The sequence below is a fragment of the Diceros bicornis genome, chromosome 28 (assembly GCF_020826845.1).
Source record: "Diceros bicornis minor isolate mBicDic1 chromosome 28, mDicBic1.mat.cur, whole genome shotgun sequence".
NCBI classification, from domain to species: Eukaryota; Metazoa; Chordata; class Mammalia; order Perissodactyla; family Rhinocerotidae; genus Diceros; species Diceros bicornis.
Genome location: NC_080767.1, coordinates 28,572,231 through 28,596,692, shown reverse-complemented (window position 1 = coordinate 28,596,692; position 24,462 = coordinate 28,572,231). Strand labels below are relative to the sequence as shown.

The 24,462-nt window shown below is 38.4% G+C and overlaps 1 protein-coding gene across 2 annotated transcripts; it reads left to right on the top strand.

Moving 5' to 3' along the window:
* The first annotated feature begins 4,544 nt into the window (after positions 1 to 4,544).
* LOC131393285 (N-acetyllactosaminide alpha-1,3-galactosyltransferase-like) lies at positions 4,545 to 21,676 on the top strand. Of its 2 annotated transcripts, none has more exons than XM_058523921.1 (5): positions 4,545 to 4,684; positions 6,762 to 6,794; positions 9,478 to 9,531; positions 16,797 to 16,931; positions 20,449 to 21,676. In XM_058523921.1, the coding sequence occupies exons 2-5, from the start codon at positions 6,781 to 6,783 to the stop codon at positions 21,140 to 21,142; spliced, it is 897 nt and encodes a 298-aa protein (XP_058379904.1). In that variant the 5' UTR covers positions 4,545 to 4,684; positions 6,762 to 6,780; the 3' UTR covers positions 21,143 to 21,676. The 2 variants fall into 2 exon arrangements, with proteins under 2 accessions (XP_058379904.1, XP_058379903.1); XM_058523920.1 differs by lacking the exon at positions 4,545 to 4,684 and adding an exon at positions 5,541 to 5,641.
* The last annotated feature ends 2,786 nt before the right edge of the window (positions 21,677 to 24,462 follow it).

Here is a 24,462-nt window from a genome sequence, read left to right as displayed (position 1 = left end):
TGCTGATTATTGCATCTGATCACAGAGGTGCAGACAAAAAGGCAGGGAGCCATTGTTGGGCACTTCCTTCCATTGTTGCAAGCCGCTCCCCTTCCAGTTGAAGTGACTTACCTGGGCTTTAAAAAGACAGTTGCCCTTTTTCTCTCCCTTTATTTTTCTCTTTTCCCCACTTTGTGACTAGATATTAAAGACTAGGTGATTCAAAATCAGCTACATATATAGGGAAAATTAGTAAGTGACCATGCATGCCCAACGAAAGGCTCAGAAAAGACCTCAGATGACCTTAAGTTCACACCTTAGGCTATCTTCAGTAAACAGACAGGCTACTACAATCAAAAAAGCAAAAATAACAACAAAAAACAGCTAACCCTGGGGAAGAGAGATAATCTAATTTCCAGAGTTATCACAGTATTAGATTCAAACATCCAGTTATCAACAAAAAATCACAAGGCATACAAAGAAACAGAAAACTATGCCACATTCAAAGGAAAAAAAAAAATAAACAGAAACTGTTCCTGAAATAGATCTGATGGCGGATATACTAGACAAAGACTTTAAAATAACTGTCAAAGATGCTTAAAGAACTAAACAAAGATGTGGAAAAAGTCAGGAAAATGATGTATGAACATAATGGAAATATCAATAATGACAGAGAAAACCTAAAAAATAAAAAAAAGAAATTCTGGATCTGAAAATTACAATAATTGAAATGAAAAATTCACTAGAGGGATTCAAAGGCAGATTTCAGCAGGCAGAAGAAAAAATCACTGAATGTGGGAGCTGGCCCAGTGGCATAGCGGTTAAGTGCACCTCTTCAGCAGCCTGGGGTTCACAGTTCGGATCCTGGGCGCAGAGCAATGCACCGCTTGTCAAGCCATGCTGTGGCAGCGTCCTATATAAAGTAGAGGAAGATGGGCACGGATGTTAGCCCAGGGCCAATCTTCCTCAGAAAAAAGAAGAGGATTGGCAATGGATGTTAGCTCAGGGTTAATCTTCCTCACACACAAAAAAATAAAAGAATCACTGAATGTGAAGATAGGATAATGGAAACTATCAAGTCTGAGGAACAGACAGAAAAAAGATTGAAGAAAAGTGAACAGAGCCTAAGAGACCTATGGGACACCATCAAGATGAGCAACATACACATTGAGGGAGTCCCAGAAGAAGAAGAAAGAGAGAATATTTGAAGAAATAATGTCTGAAAACTTCCCAAGTTTGATGAAAGACATGACTATAAACATCCAAGAAGCTCAGTGAACTCTAAGTAAGATGAACTCAAAAAGACCCACACTGAGGGTCTTTATATTATAGTTTATTATATCATTATAATCAAACTTTTGGAAGACAAAGACAAAAAGAGAATCTTGAAATCAGCAAGAGAGAAGTGACTCATCATATACAAGTGATCCTCAATAAGATTATGGGCAAATTTCTCATCAGAAACTTTGGAGGCCAGAAGGGAGTCTTGCAGGGTGAAATGAAAGGACATTAGACAGTAACTCAAAGCCATATGGCGAAATAAAGATCTCAATAAAAATAAACACATGAGCAATTGTTAAAACTAGTATTGTAACAACAGTTTGTAACTCCACTTTTTGTTTTCTACATTATTTAAGAGACTAATACATTTAAAAAAATTACTAGTCTAAAAGCTAGTATCATTATAACTTTGGTTTGTAACTCCAAATTTTGTTTTCCACATAATTTAAAAAACTAATGCATTTAAAAGAATTATTAGTTTATGTTTTGGGGCACATGATGTATACATATGTGATTTTGTCACATCAACAACCAAAAGGAGTGGGGACACAGCTGTGAAGAAACAGTTCTTCTATGTTATCGAAGTTAAGCTGGTATAAATTCTAATTTGAGTGTTATATCTTCCGGATGTTAAATGTAATCCCCATGACAACCACAAAGAAAACAGCTATAGAATGTACACAAAAGAAAATGAGAAATGAATTTAAATATTTCACTATAAGAAAAATCAACTAAACACAGAAGACAGTAATGCAGGAAATAAGGGATGTAAAAAGCTACAAGGCATATAGAAAACAAATAGCAAAATGACAGAAGTCAGTCCTTCTTTATCAGTAATTACACTAAATGTAAATAAAAATAAAGGTAAAACCTTTGTTCTCATGGATTGGGGGGGATGACCAAGATCACGTAAAAATACACACCTGAGTGACTAAATAAATGTTTCTCTTTCTGTTCCCTTTTGTTTTTTCATTCTTGTGTTGTTTCTCTGTTTATTGTAACCCCACCATCTTAAGCATAAGCCATCTCAAACACTTCCTGAAAGTAGATGGGCTTTAAAATGGGTTTTTAACTATTATTATGCCTGTTCATGCCTCACTGCCTTATTTGTCTAACCGAAGGGTGTTGCATCCTCTGGCTTCCCCCTCTTTCCCCCTCCTCCAGAAGGCCCCCAACTTGGAGAGACTCTCACAATGAGAGAGTGTGGAAAATTCCACATGTGAGTGGCTGAGGTGGCTTCTGTTTACAGTTTAAATTTAAATGGATTTTTATTTCCTCTCTTTTTCACATAGGATGATTAACGTTGATCTATCTTTCATTTCACTGACCTTTTCTTCTATAGTATGCAATCCATTTGTAAGCCCATCCACTAACATTTTCATTTCAAATATAGTACTTTTAAAGTAAAGAATGTCCATTTTTTAATAGTGTCTATTTCTTTGCTGAGAATTCCTACCTGTTCATTCATTTTGACCAAGTTCTACATTAAATCCTCAAATATTTTTATAATACCTGCTTTAAAGTCCTTGTTTACCGCTTCCAACATCTGAATTATATTGGGGTCCATTTCTCTTCACTGTGGGTCACATATTCCTGTTTCTTTGCATGTCTAGTAACTTTTCAAAATGTATACCTGACGTTATGGATGACATGTTGTAGAAACTCTGGTTCTGTTATTTTCCTCTGAAAAGTGCTGAAAAAGTGAAAATGTTTGTATGAACAGATAATTGACTGGACGGGACTCAAATTTCAAACCCCGTTTCTCCTGTAGGAGGTATGAGCTGAAATTGCTCAATTTTTATAGCCTGACGTTGCTATTTCCTGGGGAAACATCAGTCTTTCTTATGCATGGACAGTTCAGTTGTCATCCAAGGTTTTGGTCAGTTTCTATGCAGATTTTGGAGTACCCCATTCTGTGTCTCCTTCTTTCTGGGATTTTCCCTATTACTTTTTAGCCTCCTTTAAATCTACCAACTCCATCCTCTGACTCCTCAAGTCCTTCCATGTGAGTTCTAGCCACCGAGCTCTGTGTGAATTGGGGATAACCTCAAATGAAAAGCTGTATAAATGTGAATTTTACCCAATATACTTCCCTCCTTCAAAGATAGCCTGTTTTTGGTCCCACTCCTTTGCCTTCAAATAGTTTTATTTAACTTTTTTTTTTTCATCCAGAGCTCATGACTGTCATCTATGGGAGCATTACTCTGCTATAATCTACTCTACTGTGACCTAAAACAGACTCTAATTCTGTATTATTTTATTACCCTCCTTCATTACCTCCTTTTTTTCCTTGTAGGAAGAATGGAAATCAATAGGAAATTTCTAACATGGATATGGATTTTATTTCCTGTATAGATCATGTATGGTATGTATTATTTCAGGTAACTGTAAAACATTGGTGAATAGTAATGGCTTACTTATTTATTTTCTTAATGGTGTCTTTTGATGGGCAGAAGTTTTCTAATTTTGATGAAGTATAATTTATCATTTTTTAGTTGCTGTTTTCTGTCAGCTAAGAGACCTATATCTATCCCCAAGTTACAAAGATATTCTCCTATGTTTTTCTCTAAAAGCATGTGGCTTTAGCTTTTATGCTTAGATCTATAATTCATTTTGAATTAATTTCTTGTATGATGTGAGATACACACAACAACATGGGTGAATTGAAAAACCTTGGAGTGAAAAAAGCCAAACGGAAAGACTGCATGCCGTACAATTCTATCTATATGAAGTTTTATAGCAGAAATAACTCGGCTATGGTGATAGAAATCAGAACACTGGTTTCCTGGATGGGGGAGGGTAGTGACTCAAAGGGGCACAAGAAAAGTTACTGGGCTCATGGAGATGTTCTATATCTTAATTAAAGTGGGTTTTATACACACATGTACATGTGTAACTAATCCAATAAACCGTACTTAAATTGCATGTTTTATTTTATGTAAATTATACTTCAATTAAAAATGTATTATAGGGCCGGCCCTGTAGCTTAGCGGTTAAGTGTGTGCGCTCCACTGCTGGTGGCCTGGGTTCGGATCCCAGGCGCGCACCGAGGTACCGCTTCTCCGGCCATGCTGAGGCCGCATCCCACATACATCAACTAGAAGGATGTGCAGCTATGACATACAACTATCTACTGGGGCTTTGGGGGGAAAATAAATAAATAAAAAAAATCTTTAAAAAAAATGTATTATAAAGCTTTAAAAAAAATCCCCAAGAAAAGAAAGGAACTTAAATCATCCTATGTTTTTTCAAATGGGACAAAATCTAGTCCCCTGGTAATGACAAAGAGAAGCTACTGGCACATGAATTGTTATGATTACAAGTATCTAGTTATTTCATCATCAAAAGAGAATCTGATGACATCATCCTTCACAGAAGCCTGAAATAATAAACACACAAACCAGAGAGTGCTATAGAACCAATAGTAGGTGATCTGATTCATGATTTTTGAAAGGCCTCAAAATGTCCTGCTTGAAAACTGTCTGCCCTCTTAAGATTCTCCACATATCTTCCCAAACCACTACACCATAAATGTTAAATCTCCAAGGAAGAAGCTGTATAAAATTCCTGTGATCTTAGAAAAACAAAAGGTAAGAGTTTGTCCTTAATTTCATCAAAATTGAGCCACATCCAATTCCTTTTCTGCACACAGACAATTTCATATTGCATAGATTAAATATCACAAAGGAGTTTTGTAAACTTGATGGCGAAAATTCCAAGGTCAAAGCACAAATAATCTAAAAATTATACTTTAGCCTCCAGTCAGTGCTCTGAATCACTTTTATATTAAAATACTTTTGAGAAGGGGCATATATTTAATGCTGTTATCAGTCTTATCATCTTTCTTGGAATGATCAACTTCATAATATTATTTAATTAAAAATAATAATTCTTATACAACTCTTTAAGTATTTTCATAACTATCTCTTTTCTCTGACACCTCACCCTGTGAGTTAGGCTGGGACATGGTATTTGTATTTTTCCTTTCTGTAAAAAAAGCTCTTTGTACTTGAGAAAAGGCAAATGAAGGTTATAAGACCTCCTGTATCAAGGTCAGCTTAGACCAGCTGACGTCCTAATATTTTGGGCAGGTAGCTCAAATAAACCGTGTCTCCACTGACTCAATTCTATTTTCATTTAGAGAGACATCCAAGGACCGATGGTGCCTTAAATCCTAGCCAACAGCTATTAAATCATCTAGTTTAAGTCATGGATTGGCAGGATTCAACACAGCTTACTCTGTATACATTGTAGTTTATTTAATCTACCTTTACCCTGTTTCTTTTTCCTCCCAGGAAAGGATGAGATACAAAAGAAAAACAATTCAATTGTTATTGCTTTTATTGTTTCTATGGGCCTTACATAGAAAGTATCATATCAGGTAACTTTAAAAAGTTAATGAATATTTTATTCTGGTGTTTGGTAAGGATCTGGCATGTCAGAAGGGTGACAGGCTTATGTCAGAAAGGTGGATGCTGAATAAATCAGCATCAAATGTATCAATCCAAATATACCCAAATGATATGCAAATATATCAGCATAAACATGGCCTCAGCATAAAAATTGTTTGTTTCTAATGGGAACAAAGCTAAATGTAATTTTTGTAGGCCCATATGTGTGAGGAGAAGCAATGTTAAGCTACCAAGACAGTTACCTTGTAATTATGGCAGTGTAATGTTAGTAAATGTAAATGTTATAGAGAAACTGCCTTTTTTAAATAGGTGGCATCTTCTTTAAAAAAATCCCTAACATTTGTGACTCCAGGAACTATGTATGGTATTTGCCCTCTGCATATTTGAGACTAATAGAAAGATTTCATTGGCAATTAGCAAATTTCATTGTTTTAATGATATTAAGCAAGCTTCTCTTTCATTTATACCTCACAGAATTCATTGTTATTGTTGTTTTTTAAGAAATAGCATATGAGGTCCTTAACTGCAGTGATTTTTATCATGTTCAGTACTATATCTCTATAACCAGCAATGTACTTGGCACATAGCATGTGTCTTAGTCTCTTCAAGATGCTGTAACAAAATACCATAGACTGTATGGCTTATGAACAACAGAAATTTATTTCTCACAGTTCTTGAGGCTGGGAAGTCCAAGATCAAACCACTAGCAGATTTGGTATCTGATGAAGGCCTCCCCCTGGTTTATAGATGGCCATCTTCTTGCTGTGTCCTCACGTGGTGGAAGGGATGAGGGAGCTCTCCGGGGTCTCTTTTATAAGGGCACTAATCTCATTCATGAGGGCTCCAACTTCATGACCTGATCACCTCTCAAAGGCCCCATCTCCTAATACCATCAGGTTGGGGGTTAGGATTTCAACATATGAATTTGAGGGGGAGGCAAACATTCCCTCCATGATATTATGTGTTCATTAAATATTTGGTAATATTAGGTAATAAAATGGATTGATGGAATATAACTCTAGTCATCTTAAATGTGGAAACTCCTTATATAAGTTTAAAATTAATATAATGCCTTTCATTTATCCTAAGCCCAAAGAAACTACAGAGGATGTATCGGTGCTGGTAAGTCTTTATTTATGAATATGCTATGACCTCTTCTTGAGGACAAAACTGGTTGGAGGGCAATGGAGTACATGCAGGTCCTTGGTTCCTGCGGGCAGAGTAAACCAATGCAATTTTACAGACGCTTCTTGGAGAGAAATTCATTTAAGGTCAGCGTACTAGGAGTCAAAGAAAGAGCAGACTGGCAGAGTGCCATCTCTGATAGAGGAGTGGGACCTGGTTACGGGAATGTGTTACAGGAGCCAGAACCCAGCCACCAGGAACCTTGGGTCTTTTAAAGCTCTGGGCAAACACCCAGGAGTAAAATCTTGGCTAAAAGACTCTCAGCAGATTGTATTAACCACACGCCACCTACAAAATCATGCCATCAGAATGTGCGCAGAGAAGAAACTTCCCCCCAAATTGTGCAAGATCCAAAATCATAATATGTTCTTTAGTTTCTCCCTACAGTCATGGGAACCCACATAGTGCAGTGAATGTAACTATCTTTTCTGACGCTTGCTGTGTTTAGGGGCCCTGTCTCTCTGACGGTTCTATGATTTACAACACCCCCACTAAAACCATGGCTCCATACTTGGGTGAGCTGCGCTATGCTCAAAAATAACAGAGTAAGAAGGTTTTCATGTACCGAGCAAAGTATGTTTCCTCTCTATATAGCCATCTCTAACAGGAGGCAGTAACTTTCAACCACCTGAAAACAGCAGGAAAACCCCTAAGCAAAGGTGGGAACATTCAAGGAAAGTCTGCTCCAGCAGAGGCTGGGAGAGGAATGCTTTAAAATGTTTTCTGGTGAAAATGTATTCAATGCAATACAATCTATTAACATTAGTTCTCCTTAGCATCCAGATTCTATAGCCTTAACATCCTAATACTCATCATCCAAAAGCATCGCTGTCAATGGAAGTGGGGACCTGGGTAGAATGCTACGTCTCAGTCACAACCCTGACATTGCAGTTACTCCTGTCTGTGTACACAGGCACAAAGACAGTCTCATGACATAGGACTCAGCTCCAGAGCTGCCAATCCCCTCATTAACTCAGCCCGGGATCAGCTCTCCAGGCCGCCATTAGAGTATATCGTGAGGAGGAGGAGTAAGGACTCAGGCACAATGGCTTGTCTTTCCACCCACTGTGTGATTATGGACAAGATAATAAAAGCTCTTTGTGCCTCAGTTTCCTTATCTAGTAAAATGGGAATATTAATAACACTACCTATCTCATAGAGGTGCTCTATGGATTAAATTAGATGATTATTAAGAAAGCATTCAATATGTATTAGCTATTAATGAAGGGAATCTAACCTCACCTAACAGATTAGGGAATACTTCCCTCAGGAAGGAATATTTAAAATGAGACCTGAAGGCTATGTGGGAATTCGCTGGTTGAAGTTGTGGCATGTTTAAGGAAATAAAAAATGGCCAGTGAAGCTGGAAAATTATAAGTGTGGGGCTAGGTAGGAGATGTGGCTGGAACAGTGTGAAGGGACAGATCATGCAGAACACTGTGGCCATATAAGGAATGTGGACATGATCCTTAGGACAAGGGGAAGCCACTGTACACTGTTAAGCAGAATTACGACATGGTAACATTGGAGCTTCAGAAACATGACACCGGAAGCAGAGGGGAAATGTGGATAATGGGTTGAAAAGGGGCAATGCAAAGACAGGCAGAGAGGGCAGAATGTTGTTAATTCTGGGGAGATGGGAATATGGAGGTTCATTATATTAATTTCTTTACATTTGTGTACGTTGGAAATTTTTCATACCACTAAGTCTTTTTTTTAAGTGAACAAACAGTGAGACCAATTAGGAGGCTATTGCAGTAGCCCAGACAAGAGATGATAGTGACTTGAAGTCGTGTGGCGGCAAGGAAGGGAGATAGGGGATGGATTTGAGAGATGTTCTGGAGGTAAAACCAGCAGGGTTTAGAGATGGATTTGATGTTGGGATTTGGGGAGTGCTCTGAGTGTAGAATGTCGCTCATATTTCTGCCTTGTCAATCCAAGTGGATCCAGTGAGATAAGGCAACCTATGAAGAGGACCTACTTCGGGGAAGAGATGATGACTTTAACACCTCAACATCTTCATTTTGTGGTGTCTGTGCAAACTTCAAGTAGAAGACTTCAGAACACAGTTGGATATACGAGTCTTAAATTCCTGGGAGAAGCCTAGTTGCACATAAAAATTTGAAGCCACGGGAAATGCCCAGAAGAGTGTCAGATGATCAAATAGAGGGCCTAGGAGAAATCCTTCTGGGAACAATGATCAAATCAAGGCTCCTGCCCAGATAGGGTATTGAAGCCTAACTTTAGACAAAAGGAGGGATATATTTCCATTGTGATAGAAGGAAAAAAATTCAGTGCTATAGGTAAATTTGGAGGTGAGGTGGTAGAAAGTTGAGAGAGATTTCATCTGATGGCTGCTATTTTCTCTGTAAATTAGAAGAAGGTGAACGAGAACTGTGGAAACACATAACGATTTCTGGGCAGCACACAGTTAGGTTGAGGTTGGGAATCATGATTTTTCCATGCCACTACCATCAAAGTTCATCATTGTTTTTCTTACTGCTTCATGCTTATTTTGTATTTTACATCTTATTATAAAATAGCCCATGATTTGATAGACACTGGATTATCTCACACTCTAGTAGATATAGTTTGACTCTTTGCATTATTTTTCCTATAGGTCTGTGGATACTCCACCAGAAGAATTAATGCTATCAGACTGGTTTTTTCCCAAGTAAGAATTCCAAATTTAACACATGTGAGATTAATCTGTAGAATGCTCAATAGAAGTTAATATATGGCAACAACACCACGACTGGCATTCCAAATGTTGGCGAGCAGATGTATCTTGGATTGCATTTTTAAAAATGGGTGCCCACTGTCAAAGAAGAAATGTGGTTTGCAGATTCCAGCTCAGCATAATAAAGCAGAGTATAGTGTGGTGGGTTTCTTTGTGAAAGACAATAGCTTATTAACTGGCACAGAATCCCACCAACAAGACAAGGCAGGTCTTCGTAATTCAAGGTGATGATTCACCATAACAACTGAACACAGAAGAAAACTGTATCATCATTTAAATAGATTTCAAATAGCCTACTGATAAAAATTCAATTCCCATTACTTTTTTTTGGCTTAAACAACAGAAATTTATTTTCTCCCACTTCTGAAGCCTGGAAGTCGAAGATGGAGGCGTCGGCAAGTTTGGTTTCTCCCGAGGCCTCTCTCCTTGGCTTGCAGATGGCTGTCTTCTTGCTGTGTCCTCACATGGCCTTTTCTCTGTGCACATGCATCCCTGATGTCTCCTCCTCTTCTTATAAGGACACCAGTCCTATTGGATTAGGACCCCACCGTTATGAAATCATTTAACCTTAATTACCTCTCTAAAGGCCCTCTCTCCAAATAGTCACTCTGAGGATTAGGGCTTCAACATGAATTTGGGGGAGACACAATTCAGTCCATAACAGGTTCTGAAATAGTTAATATAATCTTTTTCTTCCAACTGCACTTCAGTTCCCATCACATTTTTCATCTTTTCTCCTTGATGACCATTAAGGTTGAACACCTTTTCATACGAATATTAGCCAATTGGATATTCACTTTTGTCAAATGCCAGTTCATATCCCCCCTACCAGTTGGATTATTTTTCTTTTTCTTATAGATTTGAAGAGGTTCTCTTCATATTCTAGATACAGTCTCATCATCAGTTATATATTATGGACTATTTTCTCTCTGTAGTTCACTATTTTTTTTATTGTGGTAAAAGTCACATCGTGTAAAATTCACCATTTTAACCACTGTAAAATGTACAGGTCAGTGGCTTTTAGAATCTTCACAATGTTGTGCAACTATCACCACTACCCAATTCCACAATATCTTTATCACACCAAAAGGAAATCCTGTACCCAGTAAGCAATAACTCCTCATTGCCCTCTCCCCAGTGCCCGACAAACGCTAATCTGCTTCCTGTCTCTCTGGATTTGCCTATTCTGGACATTTCATATGAATGGAGTATAATATGTGGCCTTTTGTGTTTGGCTTCTTTCACTTAGCATGTTTTCAAGGTTCATCTATCAGTACTTCATATCAGTACCTCATTCCTTTTTATAGCTGAATAACATTCCATTGCATGGACATACTGTATTGATCAGTTAATGGACAGGGGGTTGTTTCCACTTTTTGTCTATTATGAATAATGGTGCTATGAACATTCATGTACAAGCTTTAATTTGAATTCGTGTTTTTACTTCTCTTGGCTATAAGTGGAATTACTGGGTCACCTGGTAATTCTATGTTGAAGATTTTGAGGAACCATCAAACTGTTTTCCATGGCAGCTGCATGATTTTACATTCCCACTAACAATGTATAAGGGTTTGAATTTCTCCACATCTTTTCCAACACTTGTTATTTTATGTTTTGTGGGGGTTTTGTTTTTCTTATGGTCATCCTAGTGTGTGTGAAATGGTATCTCATTATAGTTTTGATTTGCATTTCTCTAATGACTAATGATGTTAAGCATCTTTTCATGTGCTTATTGCCCATTTGTATATAGACGGAAATGTCTATTCAAATTCTTTGCTCATTTTTAAATAGGGTTGTTTGTCTTTTTATTGCTGTGTTATAAATGTTCTTTATATATTCTGGATACTTGACTATAAGATATATGATTTAAAAATATTTTCTCCCTTTCTGTGGGTTGTATTTCACTTTCTTGTTAGTGTCCTTTGATGCACAAAATTTTGTTTTTTGGTGAGCTCCAATTTATCTATTTTTTTCCTTTTGATGCCTGTGCTTTTGGTGTCATATCTAAGAAATCATTGTCAAATCCAAGATCATGAAAATTTACTGTAGTTTTCCTCTAAGAGTTTTATTATTTTTGCTCTTATATTTAGGCCTTTGATCCATTTTGAGTTAATTTTTGTATATGGTGTGAGATAAGGATCTAACTTCATTTTTTTATGTGGATATTCAGTTGTCCCAGCACAATTTGTTGAAAAGACTATTTTTTCCCTATTGAATTGTCTTAATAACTTTATTTAAAATTAATTGATCATAGTTGTATGAGTTTATTTACAGACTCACTTCTGTTCCATTGATCTATATGTCTATCCTTATGCCAATGCCACACTGTTTTGATTACTGTATCTTTGTGGTAAGTTTTTAAATCAGGAAGTGAAGTGAGTCTTCCTCCAATTTTGTTCTTTTTCAAGATTATTTTGGCTATTTGGGTTCCCTGCAATTCCTTATGAATTTTAGGCTCAACTTCCAGAAGAAGAAGGCAGTTGGAAAATTGATAATGTATTAGTTTCCTAGGGCTGCTATAGCAAATTACCACAAACTGAATGGCTTAAAACAACAGAAATTTATTTTCTCCCAGTACTAGAGTCCAGAAATCCAAAATCAAAATGTTAGCAGCGCCATGCCCCTTCTGAAAGTTCTAGGGAAGAATCCTTCCTGTCTCTTCCAGCTTCTGGTGGCCCCAAGCATTCCTTGGCTCATGGTAGCATAACTCTGCCTCTGTCTTCACATGGCTTTCCTGTCTGTGTCTCTCCTCTGTGTGTTCTTTTGTCTACTTCGAAGGACACCTGTCATTGGATTTAGGGCCCTACCTAATTCAGAATTAGCTCACCATAATTAATTACATCTGCAAAGACCTTATTTTCAAATAAGGTAACATTCTGAAATTCCAAGTGGATTTGAATTTCGGGGGGACACTATTCAACCCACTACAGGGATTACAGTGAATCCGCAGATCACTTTGTGGTGTATTGCCAGCTTAACAATATTAAGCCTTCCAATCCATAAACATGGGATGTCTTCCCATTTAGTTATGCCTTCTTTAATATCTTTCAACAATGTTTTATAGCTTTCATTGTACAAGTTTTGTACCTCCTTGGTTACATCTTTCCTAAATATTTTATTCTTTTTGATCCTATTGTAAATGAAGTTGTTTTCTTAATTTCACTTTTGGATTGTTCATTTCTAGTGTATGGAAACAAAAATGATTTTTGCATGTTGATCTTGTATCCTGCAACATTTATTAGTTCTAATAGATTTTTTGTAGATTTCTTAGAATTCTCTCTGCTAGTAGAGACAGTTTTACTTCGTCCGTTCCAATTTTCTTTTTCTTGCCTAATTTCTCTGGCTAAACTTCCCATACAATGTTGAATGGAAGTGGATAAAACAGACATCCTTGTCTTGTTCCTGATTTTAGGGGGAAAGCTTTAAGTCTCTCAACAATAAGTATGATGTCAGCTGTGGGTTTTGCATAGATGCCCTTTATCGTGTTGAGGAAGTTCCCTTCTATTCCTAGTTTATTGGGTATTTTTATGGTGAAAGAGTGTGGGATTTTGTCAAATGCCTTTTCTGTATCAGTTAAGATGATCATGTTTTTTTTTCTTTCATTTTGTTAATATGCCGTTTTACATTGATTGATATATGTATTTTGAACCAGCCTTGCATCCCTGGAATGAATTCCACTTGGTCATGGTGGGGTTCTAATATGCTGCTGGATTCAGTTTGCTAATATTTTGCTGAGGATTTTGGCATCTATATTCATAATGAATCCTGGTCTATAGTTTTCTTTTCTTGAGATATCTTTGTCTGGCTTTGGTATCAGAGTAATACTGGCCTCATAGAATGAGTTAGAAAGTTTCTCTCCTTTTCTATTTCTTTGGAAGACTTTGAGAATGATTGGCATTAATTCTTTAAATGTTTGGTAGAATACACCAGTGAAGCCATCTGGTCCTGGGCTTTTCTTTGTTGGGAGATTTTTTATTACCAATTCAATCTCTTTACTTGTTATAGGTCTATTAAGATTTTCTATTTCTTCTTGATCCAGTTTTGGTAGTTTGTGTGTTATTAGGAATTTGTTCATTTCATCCAGGTTATCTAATATGTTGGTGTATAGTTGTTCATCGTATTCTCTTATAAACCTTTTCATATCTGTTAGGTCTGTAGTAATGTTCTCAATTCCATTCTTGATTTTAATAATTTGAGTCATTTCTGTTTTTTTCTTGGTCAGTCTAGTTAAAGGTTTATCAATTTTGTTGGTCTTTTCAAACAACCAACTTTTGGTTTCATTGATTCTCTCTATTGTTTTTCTTTTTATCTATGTCAGTTGTCTCTGCTCTGATCTTTATTATTTCTTCCTTCCACTTGCTTTGGGTTTAGTTGGCTCCTTTTTTCCCCTAGTTCCTTAAGGTGGAAGATTAGACTACTAATACGAGATCTTTCTTCTTTTTTAATATAGATATTTACAGCTATACATTTCCTTCTGAGTACTGCTTTTCACTGCTTCCCATAAATTTTTGTATGTTGTATTTTCACTTTTATTCATCTCAATGTATTTTCTAATTTCCTTTGTGATTTTTTCTTTGACCCATTGGTTAAGAGTGTGTTGTTTAATTTCCACATATTTGTGAATTTTCCAGATTTACTTCTGTTATTGATTTCTAATTTCCTTCCATTGTCAATGAAAAAGATAGTTTGTATGTTTCCAACCATTTTAAGTTTATTGAGATTTGTTTTATGGCCTAACATATGATCTATCCTGGAGACTGTTCCATGTATATTTGAGTATATATATTCTTTTGTTGGTTAAAGTGTTCTGTGTATGTTTGATTCTTTCTTTTGCCTGATCAAATCTGCTGTTGAGAGCCTATAGTGAATTTTTTCATTTCGGCTATTACACTTCTCAGCTCCAGAATTTCTGTATGGTTCCTCTTTATAATTTCTCTCTCTTTGTTGATATTCTCTATTTGCTGAGACATTGTTCTCCTGATTTCCTTTAGTTCTTTGTCCATGGTTTCCTTTGGCTCCTTCAGCATATTTAATATACTTTATTTAAAGTCATTGTCTAGGGCCAGCCCCGTGGCTTAGCAGTTAAGGGTGCGCGCTCTGCTACTGGTGGCCCGGGTTCAGATCCCGGGCGCACACTGACGCACCGCTTCTTCAGCCATGCTGAGGCGGCGTCCCACATACAGCAACTAGAAGGCTGTGCAACTATGACATACAATTATCTACTGGGGCTTTGGGGGAAAAAAAGGAGGAGGATTGGCAATAGATGTTAGCTCAGAGCCAGTTTTCCTCAGCAAAAAAAGAGGAGGATTAGCATGGATGTTAGCTCAGGGCTGATCTTCCTCACACACATACATAAATAAATAAATAAATAAATAAATAAATAAATAAATAAATAAAGTCATTGTCTAGAAAGCCAAATGTCTGGGCTTCCCCAGGGACAGTTTTTGTTATTTTTTTTCCTGTGAATGGGCTACATGTTCTTGTTTCTTTCCATGCCTCATAATTTTTGGTTGAAAACTAGACATTTTGAATATTATTATGTGGTCATTCTGGAAATCCGATTCTTTTGCCTCCTCAGAGTTGTTCTTGCTTGCTGTGGGTTGTAGTTGTTTGTCTGTTTAGTGATTTTTCTAAAAGTCTGTATTCTTTGTCTTGTTTGTTCTCAGAAGTCTCTGTTCCTTTAGCTTGGGGTCAGCTAGTGGTTTGACACAGATCTCCTTAAATGCCTAGAGCCAGAGGTGGGGGTGGGGGTTGGAGGACAGAAGAAGAAGAAGAAGAAGATGATGATGATGAAGAGGAGAAGGAAAAGAAGATAAGAAGAAAAAAACCCTCTCATAGTCTTTAAAGATTGGCTCTGTGTTTGGGCCTTCCTTCAACACAGCCCAGCTGTTTACAACTCTGCCTGAGCCTTCACTTTCTGCTTGCACTGAGCCTAAATATCAGCCAGAGGTGAAAGCCTAGGGTCTTCACAGATCTTTTCTGAGCATGCATCCTACCCTGAACATGCACATGGATTTCTCAGTTCCTTGTTATACACAGGATCTTGTCAAAGGCCATACTTCCCAAAGAACTCTCTTGCAAACTTTTCCTCCCAGGCTTTCAGGATATCTAATGTTTATTCCACCTGTAATCTTTTGCCTCAGGTGGCAAGGACGTGTTCTTTTTTAAAATGTTTTCAAGGAACGCCCACCCTTTGGCCACTTTTCCATTCTGAGAGTCTTTTTTTTTTTTTTTTTTCTGGGAAAGATTCTCTCTGAGCTAACATCTGTTGCCAATCTTCCTCTCCGTTTTCTCCCCCCTCTCCAAAGCCCCAGTACACAGCTGTATATTCCAGTTGTAAGTCCTTCTAGTTCTTCTATGTAAGCTGCCACCATAGCATGGCTACTGACAGAGGGATGCTGTGGTCTGCACCTGGGAACCAAACCCGGGCCGTCAAGTGAAGTGCACCAAACTGTAACCACTAGGCCATCAGGTTGGCTCCACTCTGAGAGAGTTCTGAGTAAGTGAAACAAAGGAAAGCACTATGAGTCAGGCCTTCTGGGAACTCGCAGGCAGGTCAAAACAAACACACACAATTCCTTGGGAATTAGATCCACTCTTCTCCCTCTAGAATCAGACACCCACACTGAGAACATGGTTTGCTGTTTTCAATACAACCGCTATACTGGAGAGGGAGTTGGTGCAAGGCTAAGTTGAAATACCAAAAAGCTTTCCTACTCCTACCATGTTGAGTCATCTTTTTCATTTAACTTTTGCTCGGTTCCTCTAAACCTCTTCCAGAGTTCTGACAAAGTTGATTCTGACAGTATGCAGTAATATTAGCACTGGCAGCACTTCAGATTATGAAAACTGGGATGTTCATTTTCAAAATATGGCCTCTGAAAATAATCAATGTCAAAAAGCCTAAGACCAAGAGATCTTGTCCAAATATAAGAGAAATTGTTACTTTAGACTTTGGGCAACATTTCAACTATGTATCTTCAAATATCTTGGAATCGTAGTATAACTAATCTGTATGTGTACTTTTATAATGACTGGCCATTTCTGATAAGTTTTTTCTCCAGTGTATCATAACCATCAAGGCCTTGGTTTAGGACTGAGGAAATGCCGCAGTCAGACACAGGCTTTAAACACTAGTAACATCTACTGCAGTTTTATTAAAGGGCATTTTGTTCATAATTCTTACCTCTTTCTTACAGTGCATCCATGAACTTGACTACTACCAAGTGGTCAGCTCCGGTTGTGTGGCATGGCACTTACGATGAGGGAATATTGGAAAATTATTATGCAAAGCATAAAATTACAGTGGGGTTGACTGTGTTTGCTGTGGGAAGGTAGGTAATGCCAAACGTCCTTTACATTCAGGCTTTTTATTCTAGAAAATAGGAGATTATCAATAATCCCATCTCAAGAATCTAGAAAAAGTAGAGCAAAATAAAGCCAAAGCAAGAAGAAGAAAGGAAATAATAAAGAGAGCAGAAATCCATGAAATTGAAAACAGAAAAGCAACAGAGAAAAATCAATGAAACAAAATGCTGGTTCTTTGAAAAAGATCATAAAATTCACAACTATCCAGGAAGTCTGACACAGAAAAAAAATGACACAAATTACTGATATCAGGAAAGAAACAGGGTATATCACCTCAGACCTTGCAGACATCAAAAGAACAATCGGAGTACTACAAAACACTCTACACACATAATTTGACAACTTAGATGAAATGGACCTTGACAAGCACAAACTACCACAACTCACTCAACATGAAATAGATCGTTTGAATAGACCTATAGCTACTGAGGAAATAGAATTCATAATTTTAAAAATTCCCAAAGTCTCCAGGCCCAGATGGTTTCATTGGAGAACTCTACCAAATATTTAAACAGGAATTAACATCAATTGTATACAATCTCTTTCAGCAAATAAAAGAAGAGGGAATACTTCTCAACTCATTTTATGAAGCAAACACTGCCCTAATACCAAAATCATAAAAAGAAAGTACAAAAAAGTATTAAGTAAAGTGGAACAATGTACATATTACCCATTAAAATTATAAAGTTTATCAACTTTATAGCAACTTATTATTAAATATTGATAGTAATTTGTTCTTAAAAAAGAAAAAACATGTAAAGAAAGAGGAAGTAAGGAAGGGAGAAAGAGAGAGAGGGAGGGAGGGAGGGAAGGAAGAAGAAGGAAGAGAGGAAGGAAGGGAGGATGAGAGGGAGGGAGGGCGGGAGGAAGGAAGGAAGGAAGGCAGGCAGGCACGCAAGCAAGCAAGGAAGGAATCCTTACAGAAGAAGCTTCCTGTGTACCTCTTCCCCAGAAGGGGAAGGGCGTAGAGAGTGACCCCATGCTGGGGCAGGGCTTGTTACCTTCAAGACACAGATGGAGCTTCTGATTCTTTCCCACCTCCTCTCAATAGAACACACTGAGTCTTGGAAGGGTCCTATGTAAGTGAAGGGGCACTGAAGCCAAAGCCTCATTAACTTCACCATAAAACCTCCTCTGTGTGTTAAAGAACCCCTGAAAGTCTCAGGAATTAGTGTCTTCAAGTTGTTCTGAAATTAGGAGTATACGTGGGTTGAAAACAGGAGGACTGATAAAAGTGACTGTATTAAAATTAACTTTACCTAAGAACACTTCAGAAAAACCCAAATTGACAGCCATTCTGCAGAATACTGATCAGGGCTCTTTTCAAAATGGTCAGGGTCATGAACAACAAGGAGAGAAACTGACACAGATTGGCAGAGACTAAGGAGACATCATGACTAATGCAATGTGTGTCCTGGACTGGATCCTGGAAACTAAAAAGGCCATTAGGGGAAAAATTGGTGAAATCCAAATAAAATCTGTGGTTTAGATAAGAGTAATTTACCACTGATAATTTTCTAGTTTTGACAAATGTACCATGGTTATATAAGACAGTAACATTAGGGGAAGGTGGGTAGATTGTATATGGGAACTCTCTATAATATATTCTCAACTCTTCTGTAAATCTAATATCATTCCAAAATAGAAAGTTTTTAAAAATTGAAAAAAATTAAGTTTGCCATTGTAGTGTAAGTGCCTGACAATAAGCTTTTTTGATTGTAAATGCCTGACATGAAGCTTCTGATTGCCAAGGCGTCTATTTCAAAGACATCCATCTCAAATAAACATGTTGCCAGCTGTGGGACATGGTTACTAGCTAAACCACTAGATAAAGAGCCAGGTCACCCCACCCATGGAGTCCCCTTTTAGAAAGCCCTGGGTAACCTAGATAACTGACCGCTTTTTCCTTGCCATGCTTTAATTCTCACCCTTCCGTCTTAAATTCGCCAATAGTGAACTGGTGAAACCCTAGGCACCCCACCCTCCACCCCAATAAAAGCAGAACCCCCAGTCCATGCTCTCTCTCTCTCTCTACCTGCGACCTTGTTGTGTGGCCCCAGCATGCCGTACCCTCCTGGACTTGTGAGTAATAAACCTCAGTTTTTCAAAGTTCCCTGATGGTTGTTGCCGAGGTGCATCTTGCAATCATAATAAGAACCACAAGGGCTGGTCCAACCACAACATTGGCTCTGGTAGGGGAAAGGTCTGTGGGGGTCCCACCACAAGTAGTAGGAGCCCAGGTGAGTGCCCCCAGGCATTCCTAGCCAACAGCATCAATGTCAACAATCTGAGACCAATGCAAAACAGCCCTATAACACACCATACACAAATATAATTCAAATGAATAATAGACTTAACTGTGAAAGATAAAACAATAAAGCTACTAGAAGAAAATGTAGAAGAATATTTTCACTATGTTGAAGAGGCAAAGATTTCTGAAACATGATACAAGAGCATTAGCCAGAAAAGAAATGTGGATAAATTGGATTTCTTGGGAGTTGCTAGCTTCCAGCTCAGTAGAATACTTTGTGATATTTTTCATAATTTACCTGATAATTTTAGTTTTCTTGTGACCCCATCTGCTGTATTTCTTAAAACTTAGATTAACATCCAGAACTTATTTTTTTATTTTTATTTTTTTGTGAGGAAGATTAGCCCCGAGCTAACATCTGTCGCCAATCCTCCTCTTTTTGCTGAGGAAGATCGGCCCTGGGCTAACATCCATGCCCATCTTCCTCCACTTTATACGGGCAGCCACCACAGCATGGCTTGACAAGCGGCGCATCAGTGCCCACCCGGGATCTGAACCCCAGGTCGCCGCAGCGGAGCACGCGCACTTAACTGCTATGCCACCGGGCCGGCCCCAGAACTTATTTTTAATGATTATATAAACATTATTTGAAGCTGAGCCACCTATGATTACCCTTCCTTTCTGAATTTACCCGAGCCCATTTATCACTCTGAGCATCCTTTACTGGCTTGAGAGACTGGAAATGAGAAAGTTTTGCTTTCTAATCCAGCAGTTCTAGCACCATATTAAAGGCTGACCATACAACCTCTGATCTTTTATGCATAATTGACTACTCATAAGGCAAGGCACAGACATCAATAACTGCTCTTGCAATGACTCAAGACCTTTCTTGCCTACACCTTCAAAGCAAGTTCCCATTGCTCTGATAACCCTGAAAAGTCTGGCTCTCATTTTGCTCTGGACTCTGTGCAGTTTCCTGATCTCACTCAAGTTTCATTCCCTCTTGTGAGGAACTCCTCTTCTCTCCTATGATCCACGGAACCCCATCAGGGAGAGGAAAGGCAGATAATTTCACTTTATTTTATACTACTTAAATACAACTCAAGAAGCATATCAAATATTTGGTTGCTTAGTGGCATTTCTGGATAAACTACACTTGGTGTAATTTAAATAGTATGTGTTCCTCTAAAACATAAGAAGATGAACTTAATTATTTCTTACTTACTTCACAGATACCTTCACTACTATTTGAGAAGATTTCTATTATCTGCTGATCAGTATTTTATGGTTGGCCAGAAAGTCATAATTTATGTCCTGACAGATGATTTCTCCAACATGCCATGGATACCACTGAGCCCCCTCCACACAATCAAAGTTTTTGAAATTAAGCAAGAGAAGAGATGGCAAGATGTCAGTATGATGCGCATGAAGACCATCAGCGAACATGTTGTAGATCACATCCAATATGAAGTTGACTTCCTCTTCTGCATGGACGTGGATCAAATCTTCTTAAGGAAATATGGATTGGAGACTCTGGGGGAGTCAGTAGCTCAGATACATGCTTATTGGTATAATGCAAATCCTATAGATGTACCTTACGAGAGAAGTCCATTCTCAGAAGCATATATACCTGTTGGTCGGGGAGATTTTTATTACCACGCTGCTGTATTTGGTGGCACTCCGATTCAGGTTCTCAGTATTGCTAGGGAGTGCTTAAAAGGAATCATGACTGACAAGAGAAATAACATTGAAGCAGTGTGGCATGATGAAAGTCACTTAAACAAGTATTTCTTTCTCCATAAACCCACTAAACTCTTATCACCAGAGTACTGCTGGGATTTTCGTAGAAAACATAATGCTGATATTAAGTCTGTCAAACTCTATTGGGCTGTTAAGAATTATAAAAATCTTAGAGCAACAGTATAATTTTATAGCCCTTCGTTCATGTTTCTGAAGTTAAGAGCATCTTTTTGTCTCATTCCTTAGAAAGTGAGCACTTGACAAATTTTAGCACTAACAAAATGGCAAGCCCACCAACACAGCATACTCATACTTTTCCTCACATTCATTTTGAATCATATAACATAGGATGTAGCAATTGCAGAATGAATATATTGACATCAGATGGAAATATAGTGATTTCATATCCTGTGTGAACGTTGAGGAACTATTATTTGTTGGATCACATTGAACAAAATAGAATCTGTCACAAGAAAATGAAACCTGAAATATTTTTGTTGATCCAAGTAGACATACATTTCTCATATTGTTTAAGGAAAGCGATTATCTAGAGGTGTGGATAAGAGGAAGTCACTGCAACTATATTAGTCTACTTTCTATATAAAACTGTGAGGACATTAGAGCTGCCAGCAGATGAGCAGACAGTTACTTAGGAAACTTTGAGTCATTCAAAAAGAACTATGTATTTTAAAACTACAAAGCTGTTTGTTACAAAAACTAATGAAAATAAAAGGAAAAAATAGAGAAAATTGAAAACCCCCCTTTACTCTGCCTTGGAAAACTTATCCCTCAATATTCCTTTTATATGCATTTATGTACTCACCCCTGAATACACACACACACGTGTGCTTATACAATATTTTATATGCATTGACTTATACCACACACATGTACACATACATGCACACATACACATTTTATCAGTAGTCAGGGTCCAATTAGGAAAACAGAAACTACTATTCTAGGGATTTCAAACAGTGGGAATTTAACACAGGCAACTGGACATACAGGTGATAAAAGAGCTGAGGAGCATACAGGGAGAGGCAACCCATAAGTTTTTTTTTTTTAACGAAGGCAATAGCACTTGTAGGGCTGGAGGAAAAATTACAGGATGTCCAGAAAGAGCTAGAACCTAGCATGAGTTGCCTGGCATGAGCTGGGACAACAGAGAGAGGAGTTCTAGTCACTGCTAGAGATGCCACCCAAAGGAGACTGAGAGAGAGAGAAATATACAGGCTTTTCTCCTTCTATCCTGTTCTCTTCTGCCAGTGTTTTCCATTGTCTGGTGCTATACCATAGTCAGATGCAAGGGAGTCTGGGAAATGTAGGTCCCTGACACATTAAGCAGAGCATGGGAAAAATGAGAGAGAGATCCAAGAGTAAACACACAAATGGCTACCACAGTCCACCCATTTTGCCACGAAGCATCCATTCTCACTCTTCTACCCCTACCTAACTCTCATAAAATGGCTTCATGTTTCCACCCCGCAGAATTCAACTAACTTTTATACAAATAAAGAATCACTTTCGGGGCCGGCCCCGTGGCTTAGTGGTTAAGTGCGCACGCTCCACTACTGGTGGCCCAGGTTCGGATCCCAGGCGCGCACCGAGGCACCGCTTCTCCGGCCATGCTGAGGCCGCGTCCCACATACAGCAACTAGAAGGCTGTGCAACTATGACATACAACTATCTACTGGGGCTTTGGGGGAAAAAAAAAAAAGGAGGAGGATTGGCAATAGATGTTAGCTCAGAGCCAGTCTTCCTCAGCAAAAAGAGAAGGATTAGCACGGATGTTAGCTCAGTGCTGATCCTCCTCATAAAATAAAATAAAAAATAAAATATAACATAAAATAAAAAGAATAGAATAAAATAAAATAAAGATCACTTTCTTTCCAAAAAGGTGAAACACAGAGTACCATCTGACATAGTTTCCCTCACCATGTCCAGGAATCCCTGATGATATGAGGTCCTCTCTCTCAGGACTGTACGTGGCTCTTGACAGTTTGATCTAAATTGTGAAGCTCAGCTGGATAAGGTTCTTTACCTAGTGGGGTGACATGAACCTTTTCCCTGTGGGATCTGAGTCATTAGCGGGTCTTCATTTATTGGATTACCACAGTTTTCCCTTAACAAGGACTGTTGGATAAGGTGGTATTAAGAGGCTTCCAGGGAACACATTGAGTTCTAAATACAGCCCTCATTCCACCGTTGTGTAGTAGCAACCTACTTTCATCTCGATAATTGTGATTAATCCCCCCATCCAGTACAGAGAGACCCCTTCTCTGGCTGTTGATTCAGCATGATGAGAATACAAAATGGCCAGGGGAAGCCTCATATTCCAATTCAACAGGAATCTCATGGTGTTTCCTGGTGGAAACATTACTTTCTTGTGCACTAGGACCTCTAAACTCACTGAGCCCAAGTTTGCAGAGATGAAAGCAAAAATTATTCCAGTGGATTATTTCATGTAATTATAAAAGAGGGCCTCACATCCCTACCTCTTAGTTCCAGGACCTATGCATTGTGGCTGTGAGGAAACCAGTATGATATAGTGGCCACTATGTTAAGGCATGTCCCACACCGTTAGGACAGCACTCCAACCTCACAGAGTGTTGTCGTACAGCCGATACTCTGAGTCTTCAACAGCCCATTTCATACAGTTAGCTGCTTCTGGGTCATGAGTTACATAGTAATACAGGGAACTCCATGGGCATGAGCCTATTGTTGCACTTACTTGACAGTAAAATCTGTCTCCCTGTCAGAGACAATATAATAAAGCATTCTATAAGTCCACAAGTGGTGGTGCTGGCAGAAGAACTGTGGGAAAGGAAGGTAAATCTATATCCAGAATCTATTTGTTTGGGGACAGATTTCTTCCTCTTCCCTGATGGAAAAGATCCAAGGTAACCAATATGCCACCAGTGGCCAGATAGTCCCTCAGAAGAAAGGTGCCATATGAGGTCTTCAGGGTGGCCCCTGCTGTTGAGTGCTTGGGCATGTAACAGCAGAGAAAGCCAGATCACCGCTGATGAGAGGAAGTTGTCTTACTGAGCCCACGGATAGCCTCCATCCCTGCCACTAAGGCCACGTTGTATATGGCCCATCGAGCAAGCACTGCAGTGGCTACAGAAAGAGGCTGACTGATATCACAGATCAGATGATCTTCTCTATGTGATTATTGAGAGCCTCCTCTACTGAGATCACTCTTTGGTGAGCATTTTTGTGGGATACACATAATCCTTACGCTGTTTGCCTATTCCAGAAGCCCATAAAAGACCGCAGATTTTCTTGTCACCAGTTTCCAATCTGCCCAAGTCCAATCTCATGGAAATGACTTTCATTTGATAACGGATTGCAGCTGCATATAGCCAAGCTTTTAGTTTGTTGGATCAGAGAGCATTAAGTTCATGGTGGGTAGGAAAGGTCTTAGCTCAAGTAAATTTAGAATCCCATGTGTTCAGCATTCATTCTCTACCTGAGCTATGCAAAATGTCCCGTGTAGTACC

What these genes read in the sequence shown, in the direction of transcription:
- LOC131393285 (XM_058523920.1), top strand. Translation starts at nt 5,562, where the DNA reads ATGAGATACAAAAGAAAAACAATTCAATTGTTATTGCTTTTATTGTTT. An exon ending in CAGAGGATGTATCGGTGCTG is followed by an intron (nt 6,795 to 9,477) that starts GTAAGTCTTTAT and finishes TTTTTCCTATAG; the next exon opens with GTCTGTGGATACTCCACCAG. An exon ending in TCAGACTGGTTTTTTCCCAA is followed by an intron (nt 9,532 to 16,796) that starts GTAAGAATTCCA and finishes TCTTTCTTACAG; the next exon opens with TGCATCCATGAACTTGACTA.